At 35.4% G+C, this 14,319-nt stretch overlaps 1 protein-coding gene across 2 annotated transcripts; it reads right to left on the bottom strand.

Annotated features, from left to right (window-relative positions):
* Window positions 1-136: 136 nt before the first annotated feature.
* LOC132171027 (lysine-specific demethylase JMJ26-like) lies at window positions 137-10,357 on the bottom strand. Of its 2 annotated transcripts, XR_009439005.1 has the most exons (14): window positions 10,220-10,357; window positions 8,920-9,377; window positions 8,664-8,773; window positions 8,462-8,561; window positions 8,240-8,372; window positions 8,099-8,162; window positions 7,316-8,003; window positions 6,714-7,043; window positions 5,689-6,066; window positions 5,548-5,620; window positions 5,379-5,464; window positions 5,149-5,268; window positions 3,014-3,213; window positions 339-420 (listed from the first exon to the last, which is right to left on the bottom strand). XR_009439005.1 is itself a non-coding variant. In XM_059582228.1 (13 exons), the coding sequence occupies exons 2-13, from the start codon at window positions 9,370-9,372 to the stop codon at window positions 325-327; spliced, it is 2,631 nt and encodes an 876-aa protein (XP_059438211.1). In that variant the 5' UTR covers window positions 9,373-9,377; window positions 10,220-10,357; the 3' UTR covers window positions 137-324. The 2 variants fall into 2 exon arrangements, 1 of the variants encoding a protein (XP_059438211.1); XM_059582228.1 differs by lacking the exon at window positions 3,014-3,213 and having other exon boundaries at window positions 137-420.
* Between the last annotated feature and the right edge of the window lie 3,962 nt (window positions 10,358-14,319).

Below are 14,319 nucleotides of genomic sequence, written 5' to 3' on the forward strand. Positions count from 1 at the left end.
AAACCGCCAATTTTATTTATACTTTTAATTATGTTTCACGTAATATTTGCAATAAAATGCCAAACAAAAATCCATTGTTTTTTATTTCCCGTTGTTATATTTCATATAAGAGACCATCATATGTGGAAAATGAATAAGGGGCTCAAAGACCTTGATGATGCAGAATTCTAATATAGATTAATTTATTAAATGTATAATGTTCCCCCACAATTTTTATTGGGTGCAATGACTCCCAAAAAAAAAAAAAAAAAAAAGACGACTATTTTAAATAGACATCATTAGAGGGACGATTCGCCGGCTAATTACGATTAAGACCATGGATGGCTACAATGAAGCTTCCGAGATGCTCCTCTGGGTTGACACCAAGGCTTCAAAATCTTTAATAGCTTGATCAACTGCATAGACTACCATTTTCTTTATCTGTTCCACCCAAATATCACAGCAGAAAAAATGTTTAGAAATAAGAGCAAAACAGAGAAAATGTCACACACACACACACACCAAAGAGCACACCATAGACCAGAAATCAGAAAAATTAGAGACAATTAAAGAGAAGGGAGAGATGAACGTCATCAAGGAGTCGACCTCCAAGAATTGCTTAAGAGTAATTGTGGCTTTTTTTCCTTGAATTGCCACCTTTATAGGATAATTTCAACTTATTTTATGAAGATAGTTATTGCAAAATATCATTGATTCCCTTATTAAAATTATTATGGCACAAAGTTGTGCGAGTAAGTTTCTACCTTGAATCTGAAGGCTATTGTGACCAACGCAACAACCAGCGGGTGGAGCCACCCGTGCTTGTATCACTAGTTCACTAGTTGAGTGGCACCCAGGGTCAGACCTGGTCGATCAATTAGAGGATGCTTGATATGTTCATCACTAGGGCACCAAAATTGTACCAAAGGTCCCACGGAATGCACGAACTCTACCGTGAAAAGGTTAAGGGCATGAATAGGTTATATAATTACAACATTTAATATATGTATACATACATATATGCATGCATTGCATCAAACCGATTTTCTGCCTATGGTACTTTATTTTTGTGACTCGTACTCAATAAAGATTTACTGTAAAAATGTTTTTCATACGAAATTATACTCACTAAGTCGTGGACTTAACACTTTGTGTTCCACCTTACAAATGAGCCTTATTTTGAGAATGGTGCAGCGCAACTCAAACTCGAGGCCTTATTAAGATGCCATGCCCTGAGTTGGCAATCTTAAATGAGCATGTCATAAAGCATCCACATATTTCTGATTAGAGCTGTAAATAAATCAGTCCGTTCAACAATCCCGCTCGATACCCGCTCAATTTAACTCGGACTCAATACTGTACAAACCCGCTCATTACTGTGGAAACCTACTCGATTAGTAAATGATACATACTCGACTCGCTCGAAAAAACTAAATAAGGGCTCACGAGCACTACTCATTTAGAGCTTGACCCATTCTTTTGCCAGACTCGTTAGCTTGTTTATATATATATATATATATATATTACTTAATATTTTTATTTATACTATAGATAAATGTCTAAAGGTTACTTTAAAATTCAGACTAGAACTCTACTCAAATCATACATTGAAGAACTTGATAGTTTACCTCTAGCTTGAGTTGAGCCCAACTCGGCTCAAATAGCATTCTCAACGAACTCAAGCTCGCTCGAATTTTAAACAAGCCGAGCTTGAACACACATTTCATAGCTCAACTTGAACTCGAACTCAGCTCAAATAAGCATCTTCATAAATAAGTCAATCTTAAAATCTTAAAAGTTCGGCTCGGCTCGATTACAACCCTATTTCTAGTGTTATGCTCCAAGATATTTGGATAGACCTTTGATGATTTAACTCATATATGACTTATTACATTGCCAAACTATTTATGTATTAATAGGACATAGCTTAACTTTAATGTATCCGTCCTGATGATCGACTTATGGTGATGCCATTATGGGTTATGTTATTGTGAGATATTGGTTCAAATGGTTTAGTAGTTGCTCTTACTTAAACTCTAGATGATTAGTTTGTGGTTTTTTTAAAAAAAAAAATTAAAAAAAAAAAAAAAAAAAAGAATACTTTCCACTACAAATTACATGATAAGGATTAAGGAGTAAGCAGTAACACTTCGAATTATTTATTGCTAAATAATCTCGAGGCGTTGCAATGGCTCCATTGTGGCTGCACCCACACTACACAGTGCATGATGTCGCCAATCAGGAGCTGTGGCTCCTTTGTGGCTGCACCCACACTACACACTGCATGATGTCGCCAATCAGATGCACAGCTCCGCAACACCATTGATAGAGATTCAAACTTGCTCTACTACCAGATGACAGGAACTCACACTCTAATCTTATTGAAATTAAAAAAATTAAAGGAGAAAATTAAAGAAAAAATGGAGGAACCATGCTGGGCAGCAAGAGTAAGAATAAAAAAAGTTCCTCACCTTCTAGGGTTTGAGGGGGGTGATCACCCCCCTCACCCTCACCCCCACCTCCTTCAGAGTGGCTAGGATGGTCCGACCACCCTAACAGGGTGACTAACCACTCCCTCAAAGGGTAAAACAGTGATCGGCCACTCCTCAAGGGTGATGGTCAACCACCCCTTATTTTGATTTTTGTTTTTTTAATGCTAAAGTGGCTAGATCCAGACCGTTCATGGTCTAGTACTTTAGAGTAAGTTTCATACGCAGAAGGGCTATTCCATTAAGAAAATTAATAGCTTTTATTGGGAATGGATGAATGTGGAACAAAATTACCTGTGTTAAAGTACATAATAAATCCTTATCATATACTCTTTAACACTTGGAATAGCCATTTAGCCTTTATGTTAGAGTTCATGATAAATCCTTATCATATACTCTTAACACTTGGAATAGACATTCCCTATTCCAAAGCTATTCCATTCCACCTTCTTACATTCCCAATAAAAGCTATTATTTTTCTTATTGGAATAGACATTTCACGTACCAAACATACCCTTATAACTATAGGGGACTTCAATCCGAACCTCATTTGTTGAGTTGTGTTCTCTCCTTTCATAGTTCCCATGTATTTTGGTTGTTGCAATTCCAATCAGATGCATGACTCCTCTGAAAGTGCACCCCCACTGCACATTGCCTGACTTCAAATGCACGTCTACTCAACACCACTGACAGAGATTCAAACCTGCTCTGATACCAAATGATAGGAACCCACAATCCTATTTGACTGAAATCAAAAGAAATTAGAGGAAAAGAGTAAAGAAAGAAGGGCCCCTGGCAATAAGAGTACGAATAGAAAAAAATAAAATAAAAAAAGTTATTCCCCCTTCTAGGGTTCAAGGGGTGATGGATCACCCCCTCACCCTCAAGAGGGTGGTATGGGAGTGGTTGGAATGGTCCAACCACCCTAATCACCCCCTTGAAGTAGTTGACCACTCCTTAAAAAAAGGGTAAAATGGTGATTGGCCACTGCACATCGCACAGCTTTGCCAATCAGATGCACAACTCCTCTATTGCTACACCCACGCTGCACACCACCCAACTTCAAATGTACTGCTCCTCAACACCACCAACAAAGACTCAAACCTGCTCTAATACCAAATAATAGGAAACCATGCTCCTATCTAATTGAAATAAAAAAACCATTAGAAGAGAAAATTCAAGAAAAAAGGGGGGATCAAGGCAGCAATAGTAAGAATAAAACAATTTACTCCCTCTTCTAGGGTTCAAGGGGTGACCGACCACCACCCCCCTACCTCCAAGAAAGCAGTAGGAGAGTGGCTGGGATGGTCCAATCACCCTAACCACCACCTCAGCGTAAAACGGTGATTGGCTACTCCTTAAGGGGGTGACTAACTACTTCTAGGGGTAGTAGTTCAACCACCCAATGGCAAAGCCAAGATTTTGGTTCACAAGGGGAAAGGTCCAAAGATGAATTAAAAAAAAAAAATAGTTAAAAATACTAAAGAATATAACAAAAGAAATAAATAAATAATTCAATAAAACTTCAATTATATATTTCATACAAGATTTTAAAGTGTCACTAATAATATTTTTTAAAAAATCAAAATTCAAATTAAACCTATTTGAATCATAGATTTTTTTTTTTTTGAAATTAAATTGGATCTAAAGATGTGTGCAAGTATTTGATTAAAAATATTAGAGAATATGACGAAAGAAATAAATAAATAAACAATCAAAACTTCAATTATATTTCATACAAGATTAAACTGTCACGCATAATAATTTTTTTTTTTTTTTTTTAATAATTGTTTAAGTTAAAATTCAAATTAGACCTATTTGAGTCGGATAATTTTTTTCAAATTACATTGGAATAAAAAAAGGGTAGGATAGTAAAATTCTATAAGAGGTGTGCTATGGTTTTAGGTCTGTGCCATTTGTTTCACCAATGCCTTGAACCATGAGGAATAAAAGTAAAAGGAGCCCAACTAGTCATTTTTGTGTAAATCGTGTGGTTATAATGAAAGCATTTCAAAAACATAATGGGCGACAAGGTTTAAATCTAGCTTATATAAAAAGACCCTTTTTCATTGGGGTCAACAATAAACCTCTTTTGGCTAATCTGATAACTTCGAAAGACTGCTGTGAAGTTTAGACAAATGGATTCTCTTCTCAGGTAAAACCACCAGTGGAGACAAGGGGGTCATTTTCCCCCTCTTGCCCTCTCTTGGCTCCACCAATGCGGCCACCACTTTATTTATTGGCCATGCAATTCGAATTGCAGGGGACCTCAATCCGGAACTTCCTTTGTTGAGTTGTGTTTTCTCTCCTTCCGTAGTTCCCATGTATTTTGGTTGTTGGAACATTGGGGGGTCAATGGTCATCAAGGGAGGGTAGGCCTCCAAGAATTGCTTAAAGCAATTGTGGTTTCTCTTCCTTGAATGGCCATACAACATCTACACTCTTTTATAGGGAGATTTCAGCTTATTTTAGAAAGGTAATTATTAAAAACATCATTGATTCACTTATTACAATTATTACGGAATTATGGAAATCAGTAGAATACTTGGAATCCCATCATAGAGACAAGTTAACGAGACTAAATAAAGAAAGGAAATGTTAGCATATCAACACACAATGACACAACAATCAATAAAGTAGTGGGTAAGAAAGGCATACTATCATAGAAAAGGCCTATTACCTCGAGTTTATCTTCTCTCGCTTTATGGTTTATGGGAAGTAGTCTGAACTCCTCAGTTAAACGGAGGCACTCACCGACATTTTCAGGTGAGACAAAGTCAACAGCAACTTTTGTACATGACTGTGCAGGTGGGGATATTATAGTTGGAATCATACAAGAGGACCTCTTTGGTGAAAAAAGAAAACATAGCAGATAGAAGATTTAGGCTAGTGATGTTAGGAATTGATTACCTTGAGATTCCTAACTTGGTGTGGGCATCCAGCAGGAATAAACACTGCTTCTCCAAGTCTTTGCTCGAATGTCCATGGTTCAACACCTTCAAGGGTGAAACAATTGTGTAAATAATTATGCATGGGTATCACAAAAGCATTTTTGCATTTTTTTTTTCCTCATCCTTACCAAATTCTTCCTTTATCTTCCTTTTGTGCTCTGAAGTTAAATAAAAAGATTGGTCATGAATTGGGTGGACAACCTGAAAAAACAATATTAGAGCCTGCAAGCAAGACATGGCTATCAAAAACTTAAGTTGCTATAAATTACCTGCTCGACAGGAGAACAGTAGGTGTGCCTAAATTCTTTCGAGTGATTTCTAAGATATGCCTCTAATTTAGGAATATCTTCCCTCCGAAAAATATCCCACAGAGCACTTCCTGTTTCCTCTGTTGCTTGTTCTGAGGCAAAAACTGGAGAAGTAGCACTTTCTATCTTAAATTTTGAATTCTCGAATTTTCCTATATCTGCAATTTCTGAGATCTCCATCTCCTCATTGTCACATTGACCAACTTGGTCAGACTTTAACTTCTCTCTATCCAGATGCTCCTTCTCATCTTGGGCCTTGTGTATTTCTTTCAACCTTGCAATTGCAGAATGATGCTCATCACTCAACACTACTTCTGCTGTATGAGTCAAAATATTCACCTGCGCCAATCAGTATTCTAAAAAAATGTCACTATGTTGCTTGCATAATGCAAAAAACCCAAATTTAATGGGAAGTTTTTCAGCATCCTGCGTCAAACAGGAAAATGGTGCTTTTATCACATGTAACAATTATAAAAGCACACAAAGCTATTCAATAATGCAATTTGTACCATTAACTTAAAAAAAAAAAAAAAACAGGAAGCCAAAATGGACATTTCCCAAATGATTATGCAAATCCATAAGATTATCTAAGAGCTATATATTCACACATAGTCACACCTTGATACGCAATTTACAACCAATTTGAAAAACCAACCAACTTCACCAAATAGACCATGTTTTCTAAACCGTCCGTTTTAGACAGATTTACAGCTAATAAGCAAGAATGATTACAGGATTTCCTATTATGATAAGAAAGGAATCTGAATGGCAATATCAACCACCACATTCAGATTGTTAACAAGGAAAATATAAGCAACAAAAAGATTGATAATATTTGTAATATTTGCACAAAAGGCCAACTAAAAACCATTCCTCAACTCAATATAAACCAAAATGCAGGTTGTATATCTCAAAAGATAACAGTTTGAATATCCTGTGCATAAATTGCACACTGTCATGTGAGAACTTAGTTAGTCAGGACATACCGCATCTGACATATCACAATGAAGCTTAGTTACGGAGTCCCCTCTTCCAAGCTCTTCTGAAATCCCATAACCAATGTATGTTTTTGGACCTAAGTCTGGTTTCAAGACACCTGGAGGCAACTTGACAGCTAAGTTAAGGATACCAGCCCTAGGATCTGTGTACTCTTGAAAAGGCAATACACGGATAAATTCATCACAATGACGGGGCAAAAGATCCTCAAACTTGTCGGAGGGGGGCCAGTCCTTAAGCTTGAGCATCTCCGGCCAGAAGTTAGTGTACCTTCTCCCATCTGTATAACCTCTAAAAAATTGAAGAGTACTAATCTCCACCTGCATTTTTTAACAAAATCAGGCATTGGAAGTATGATATCGAGCAGGCGTAACCAAGTAAGATGAAAATATACTTGAGCAAAGAAGATGACATTTCTCAAGTGAAAGTCCAGAAAAATCACGGATTCTGAAAACAGAAGGGAATGTGACGGGTGCGTGCAAGAGAGAGCGATGTGTAATAAAATAAAGCAAAAACAAAGAAGAAGACATAATTCCAGACAAGTGGTTTTAACTAATAGTCTTTGGTGCATCAAGGGAACGGGTAGCTAAACCTCACAACCAGCCAGGCAATCAATGGCTTTCACTTCTGACATTTTTGCGCTGATCTCTAAATCCACATTTTCGCATAATGCGCGCCACATGACCATTGGCTCCCAGCTTAAACCAGTTGCCTGATCGAGAACATCACGAACTATAACTGGATTACCATTAGTCCAGCATTGTCGAAACTGTAAAAGGTTTTCTTCTTGAAGAATGTCTCTTGAAGCTGGACAATACAAGTAGTTGTCATCAGAATCTAATCTAGAAGCTGCTCTTCGCAACACCTTCTTGCTCATTTCAGTACATTTGCGCTCAACAATTCTAAACGTATCCAATAAATCTACTGCTTTGACTTCTAAACTTGAAATCCATCCCTGAGGAAGGATACGTTTGAGCTCCAATACACAATTACCACACCCACCAATTTCCTTAGGAGCGCAAATAACACTTCTATCATCATTAGCACTCCAATTGGTAAAGGACTCAGTTTGTTCTTTTGAAATTTTTGAAAGAGAAGAATCTGGTAGAGGATCTCCACCGTGAATGTACTCATAGCCCCTGTTGATGTATTGAAACTTTACTTCACGACGGCTAGTAACACTTCCCTCACGAATTTCTTGGCAACAATTGAGACAGAGTTCATAGGAACATTTAGGGCAGCTTCGATGAAGGTCTATAATTGAAGTTGCACAATGATCACTGCACCAAGACCAAAAAATATAAAATAAAATAAAAATTGATAAATACACATAGGAGCTCTAGAATGATAGAATTAGAAAAGAGGAGATGCCTACCAAAAGACACGCTCATCATTATTACAAAGGGCTTGGGGTACTTCAAGTTCAGAATATGATTTTCCTGTCATAAATATTTCCTGTAAGTAATTTCCGAAATCAGACAGAAAACTCAAACCCATTGCTGAAAACCATACATACTCTGAATAGTAGCCTCAATCTCTATCTCCCTGGTTTGCTCTTCGCAAATTTGTTTCAAATATGGGCGCAAAGAATAAAGTAAATGCTGAAGATTCTGTATCTTTTCACTATCAGAGATGTCCCTCTTTGAAGTCTGAAGGTTAGAAAGACAAAAAATTCAGGTTGTTTCGTTAGAGGTAGTTAGTTAAAGGCATTTACAGTCCAATAAGATAACAACCAAACCTTAATCATCCCATTTGAGTGCAAGCACGCATTGCAGTTGCAGTTTCGACGGCAAAATGGGCAAAGCTCCGAAATTTCTTCTTCTTTTAAGTGAGGGTACCTATATACACAACATTCAGCAAGAATGCTATGGTTAAAAATAGGTTTTCTGAAATAAAGAGACCTTTTTACAGAAAATTTGAATGTGTATAGAATACCCCACCATTGCTTGATACACGGGATGCAATACATTTTCTTCTTACACTTGGTGCAAGGGACAACAGTTCTTTTCTTCATACACTGATGACATTTTAAGTGATCTTCTCCGCTTCCCTATTTAAGGCAATAATTATAAATAACTTGCAGTATAAGGAAAAATATTAAAACAGATGAAAATGAACTGATTTCTTAAATTGAATGGAAAAACGAAGATAAGCATAGTATCTAAAGATTGGAAGACATAAAGATAAATAAACTACCTTCACATTTTTCGGAGTGCATGCGTCCTTGCTTGCACTACTCGCATTAGTATTTCCTTCAGTCATCATGCTATCCAAATTGCCACCTCTTTTCCGCGTTCTTGCCTTCAGGATAAACTTAATTTCTTCATCTTCTTCAGACTCGAAATCAAAGGAATCATCCTCAAATCCCCTTCTCTTGTTTGAAGCATTGCGGCGCTTCTTTGCTACTTTTTGACCACATGAGGACTCCCTTTCATGATTGTTCCGTCTTTTTTTGGATGAGAGTTTTGTTCTCAGATCTGATGACCCAGCATTGCCATTCTCTTCCTTGTTTGATGTTGAGTCTTCACTTCCATGTCCCAGGATTTCTCCTACTTCCCCATTCCTGGGAACCTTTGAAAATTTGGAGATTTTCCGCATATCGTTTTGATACCTGCTCAACCTTTCTTGCTCTGGAATCAAAACCTCCATTATCCCTGCAACATATTAAGTGGAACGGATAATGCTTGATTTTTTGGGATCCAAATTCAGTTTTATCAACGTCTGTGCAATTAAAAGTAACAGATTGCAATCAAACAGAAACCATGAGGAACCAAACTACAACTTATAAAAATATGTGTGTGCGTGATACCAAATTCCAAAACTACACAAGTCAATGGATGCTATGCTTGATTTATTGGCGTCCCAATTCAGTTCTATCACGGTTTTGGGCAATTAACAGTTACATATTGCAATCAAACAGAAACCATAAGGAACCATATATATTCGTTTGTGTTTGCATTTGTATGTGTGCACCAAATTCTAAAACTAGGCAAGTCAACGCAACAAGAACTCTTAGATTCGTGAACATCTTTTACCCAAAATAGTTAAGAGTGCACAAGAAGTCAAAGATGCACTAAAAGACAAGCCCAGACGCACTTGTCATTGAAACTTATATTCAGAAAAAATTTCCAGAAAATCTCAGGGGCATATTACAATGGTCTAAAGAAAATAATTCCCAAAAAATCATAAACCCACCAAGCATTTACAACACAAAATACAAACCACAAAACTCTGTCCTACAAATATATAACTAAATAAAAATCCCATTACGGTCAACGGCTCATTCACCCAAAAAAAAAAAAAAAGAATCTCATTAGGGTCCATGTGAGAACCAAAAAAGACTGAACAATTTCATGCATGAAAAAATAAAATTAAAAAATAAAAATAAAAAATAAAAAATAAAAAAAGAAGAAGAAAGAACAGGAATCTAATAGGAGAAGAAGAAGAAAGAACAGGAATCTAATAGGAATAAAAAAAATAAAAAATTGGGCTGTACCTGATTATCAAAAAATCAGAACATGTGTGAGCTCGAAATTGGAGCTTATATAAATCGACAATGCTACGATCACGAAATAACAATAGCGATTCTTAGGGTTTGAAAGAGACAAAGAGAGAGAGAGAGACATAAAGAGGATTTATCGTAGAGAAGAAGAAGCGGTGGGTATGGACGTATTGCATATATATATACGTGTGGTCGGTGGGGTGGGGCTCGGCTCTGTTAGACTGTTTTCGTTATGGGTTGCACTTACCTAATTAACCCGAAAGATTTGGGTGTCTTATTTGAGGAGGAGAGTAAATCGGAAAAATGTTAAATCACACTTTTACGTAACTTTACACTTCCTTTTTTGAATTTTTTTTTGTTAATATATTGTTTTCCTTTTTCCTTTGGTCAATTATGGATTATTTTCTTTATTTAGTGAAAAACCACTTGCGGAAAACCCACAGAAAAAGAGAAACAGAATAAAACGGTGGGTTGCTGTACCTCGTGGCTGCCCGCTTTTGTAGGGCAAAATTTTCTTCTATTTATTCTAATAAGTAATAAGTATTATTTAATATTTTTGAAGTTTTAAAAAATTAATGCTTAATTTCTTAAATCAATTAAATTGTAGTAAATTACTATTAAAATATTAAAAAATATATATAATAAATAACACTTGTCACTTATTAGAGTAGATCGAAATAAATTTTGACCAAACTTTGGAGAAAATTTATGTCCATTTTTCTTTTGTGTTTTTTTTTTTTTTGGCTTGGTTATTTTCTTATTGATTTTCATTGAGTCTATTTGAGGACAGAAAAAAGGAAATAAGCCGTATGATTTTGGGTTCATGGCCGATTATGAAGAAGATTGTTTGCTGGTTTTTGGTTAAAGGAAAGCTGGTACTGATTTGGCAATACTCTGAGCCTAACTCAAGCGGAATACTTGAGGTCAAGCTCGACTAATAGGCGAGTTCAAGCTCTAGCTCACACCAAGTTTAATCTTTAATGAACCGAGCTTAAGTCCAACTTTTTGGCTCATCATGAACTTGAGTAAAACATAAATGAGTCGAGCCATGCTTAGCTCGTAAGCAATCTTAAATGTGTTTCAATTGAATTAGGAAGTGGTTGAGTGGAAATCTTAGCTAAATATGGTATCATACCAATAACCTTAAAAAATAATAATAAATAAATAAAAAAAAAAAAAAAGTGCCTCAAGCAAATTTAAGGATTAATCAATGTCCCACCTGTCACTTAGGGTTATTTTCAGTACTTGTGTTTTATGCTATAATCAAATAGCTACTTCGATTTTTAAAAATATCACAAATGATACCTATGACAAGCAAATAAATCCACATGGTACTTCTGTCATAATTCTGCTAGTTTTTTTTGACGGAGCTCCATGTCACCCTTACACGTGGAATGGTACATATGGTTTCAAGGCGACGTGTGGCGTGGTACCTATGTTTCTGGGTGCCACATCATATTAAAAAATATTTTAAATAATATGTAACACCCCCCAAAAAAAAAAAAAAAACCAAAAGCTTGAAATCACCAATTAATGAACTTAAAATAATAATAATAATAATAATATATTAAAAAAAATTATGGGGAGTTTCGTGGCCAAAATGGGGTAGCCGGCTACCACTATATTGGCTAGGGGAAACTTGTAAAATGGGGGTGGCCGAGCCACCTCCAAGGCCTAGGGATGGCTTCGGCCACCCCACCCTGCTTTTGTCTTTTCAATTTTTTCATTTGTATTTGGATTAATGGATTTTGGCCATTTATTTTTGGAACATTTTAACTTTAAACCCTTAAAATAAGTCCAAAAAATAAGCCAATTAAAGGCTCAAAACACTTAAAAAGTTCAAAAGCTCATATAAATAAGGTTAATAGATTTTGCCATCTTTTTTGGAACATTTTGACCTTAAACCCTTAAAATAATCCAAAAAATATGCCAATTAAAGGCTCAAAACACTTAAAAAGTCCAAAAGCTCATATAAAAAAAAGTTATTAGATTGAATAACCGCTAACCGTCGGGCAGTTGCTGTTATTAAAAGTCGATAACTGTCCAAGGTGATTACGGTTACAGCCAATAACCACTGGTTATAACTGCTTGAACACCCATGTATTGCATGGTACAATAACTCTAAGCTATGAATAATAATTTTAAAAATTATATCAATTTTTTATGGACACAATAGAGAGACAAAAATAACCTTTTATCATTACTCTTTTATGAATAATAATTTTAAATATCACGTCAACACCAAAAAGGCCCAGTTACGTCACCCATCATTACTCTTTTGATGTGACTTTTGATGTGCCTATACCATTTGGTAAAGGTATTTATGTTTAAAAGGCAGTCACTTTTGCCTCAATAAATTACCAATCCAGTGGATTTTGTGGGCGGGCACGGTTTTTCTTCTTCTGGTATCCTCGTGCCTTTCCTCTTTTTGTTGAATGGAGGGTTCTTATTTATCCCTAAATTCGTCAAATTTTCCCATTTTTGATAACAATCATTGCTCTAATATGTTATGATGTCACTTAAATTTATAACAATTTTAGAACCTTGTACGGTTGTACCATGCCTTTCCTGCCTTCTAATCCACAAAAAGCACATGCCCACATAAACACAAACATGGCCATGTTTGTTAATACTTTTTTAATTTTTTTTTTTTTTTTAATGAAGATAAATACATTAATAAACAAACAACTCATAAACATATTTAAATATAGGTTTCTCCTTTATGTGGGGGCAAAACACTATTTCAAATTAACAAAAAAACATTATCCAGAACATATTAACAAACATTTCTATGAGCACGCAAAGCTGGGCTGTAAACTCGGCTCATGTCCGACTCAATTGTTAAATGAACTGTTCATGGACACAAAACTATACTCGATTATTAAACGATACATACTCGTATAAAATCCGACTCTTTTGTTTAAAGTTCGTGAACATACTTGTATAGGGGCTCAACTCGCTTATTAGCGTGACTTGTATATATATAATTAAAATATTAATAATGTAGTCATATAGTGTATAACTATTTATAGTTAATTAGTGTATTGTGTGTATTAAACTAAGTTAACTAATTAGTTAATTGGTTTAGTTATATATAGAGAGAGCTAATTGGTTAATATAAAAAAGAAAAAAAAAATGTTAGATAATTTGTATACATAATAAACCATTTTTTTAAAAAAAAAAATTTATCAAAGTCAATTTCATATATTAGTAATATTAACCATGTATATTAAACATTTTTTTTGCTACTATTAAGTGTTAAAAAGAGTAAACTCGTTTTTATTTTCCTTTTATTTGTTTGCTTACAAGTGTCCCACACTAATAAAATAAAATCAAGCACACATCTCTCACAATAAAAGTTAGCTTGTCTATTTCACATGAAAAAAGCAAAAAAACTTTCTCACCTAAGTAATATATAAAAAAGGATGCAAACTTCTCTTACTGAGCCAAGGCTCTAGTTGTCCCACATGAATTGGCTCAAAAGGAGAGGCTTGAATTACAAAGTTGCCATCAATTTGTTGGTTAAGAAGTAAAACATTTTACTAATATATTATTATTATTATTATTAAATTTAATTTAATTTGTTTCATTGGTATGATGAGTCATTTAAGTTAATTTTTTTTTTTTAAAAAAAAAAGTTTGCATTAGCCGAGTTGGCTCGGCTCGACTCATCCGCTTGACTCGCCTACTAGACGAGCTCGAACTCCACTTGCACAAGGAATTTTTCTTGGTGAGCCGAGCCAAGCTTAAATTTTGGAGCTCGGCTGAAGCTTGAGCTTGTGAAATTTTTAAATGAGCCAAACTTGGACAGCCATTTCTCGCCCAAGCTCGGCTCGTTTACAGCCCTACGCAAAGGTGACCACAAAAAGACAATGGAAATTACAATATACTAGGGCTTGAATATAACAATGCAATTCATTTAGGGCTGATAATTTTTTACACGATCTATGAACCCGACATAAAATTAGCAGGATTTGGTTGAAAGTTTGACCCGTTTAATTAAATGGGTCGAGCTATGGTTGACTTATATAATTTTATACTCATGTCTTTACACAATTCGAACCAGAGTTATGACCACGAATCATCTCCCCTAA

Source organism: Corylus avellana, chromosome ca2 (genome assembly GCF_901000735.1).
Source record: "Corylus avellana chromosome ca2, CavTom2PMs-1.0".
In the NCBI taxonomy this organism is placed as follows: Eukaryota; Viridiplantae; Streptophyta; class Magnoliopsida; order Fagales; family Betulaceae; genus Corylus; species Corylus avellana.

What these genes read in the sequence shown, in the direction of transcription:
- LOC132171027 (XM_059582228.1), bottom strand. Translation starts at nt 9,372, where the DNA reads ATGGAGGTTTTGATTCCAGAGCAAGAAAGGTTGAGCAGGTATCAAAAC. An exon ending in ACTGTTCTCCTGTCGAGCAG is followed by an intron (nt 5,621 to 5,688) that starts GTAATTTATAGC and finishes TTGTTTTTTCAG; the next exon opens with GTTGTCCACCCAATTCATGA. An exon ending in ACCAAGTTAGGAATCTCAAG is followed by an intron (nt 5,269 to 5,378) that starts GTAATCAATTCC and finishes CCACCTGCACAG; the next exon opens with TCATGTACAAAAGTTGCTGT.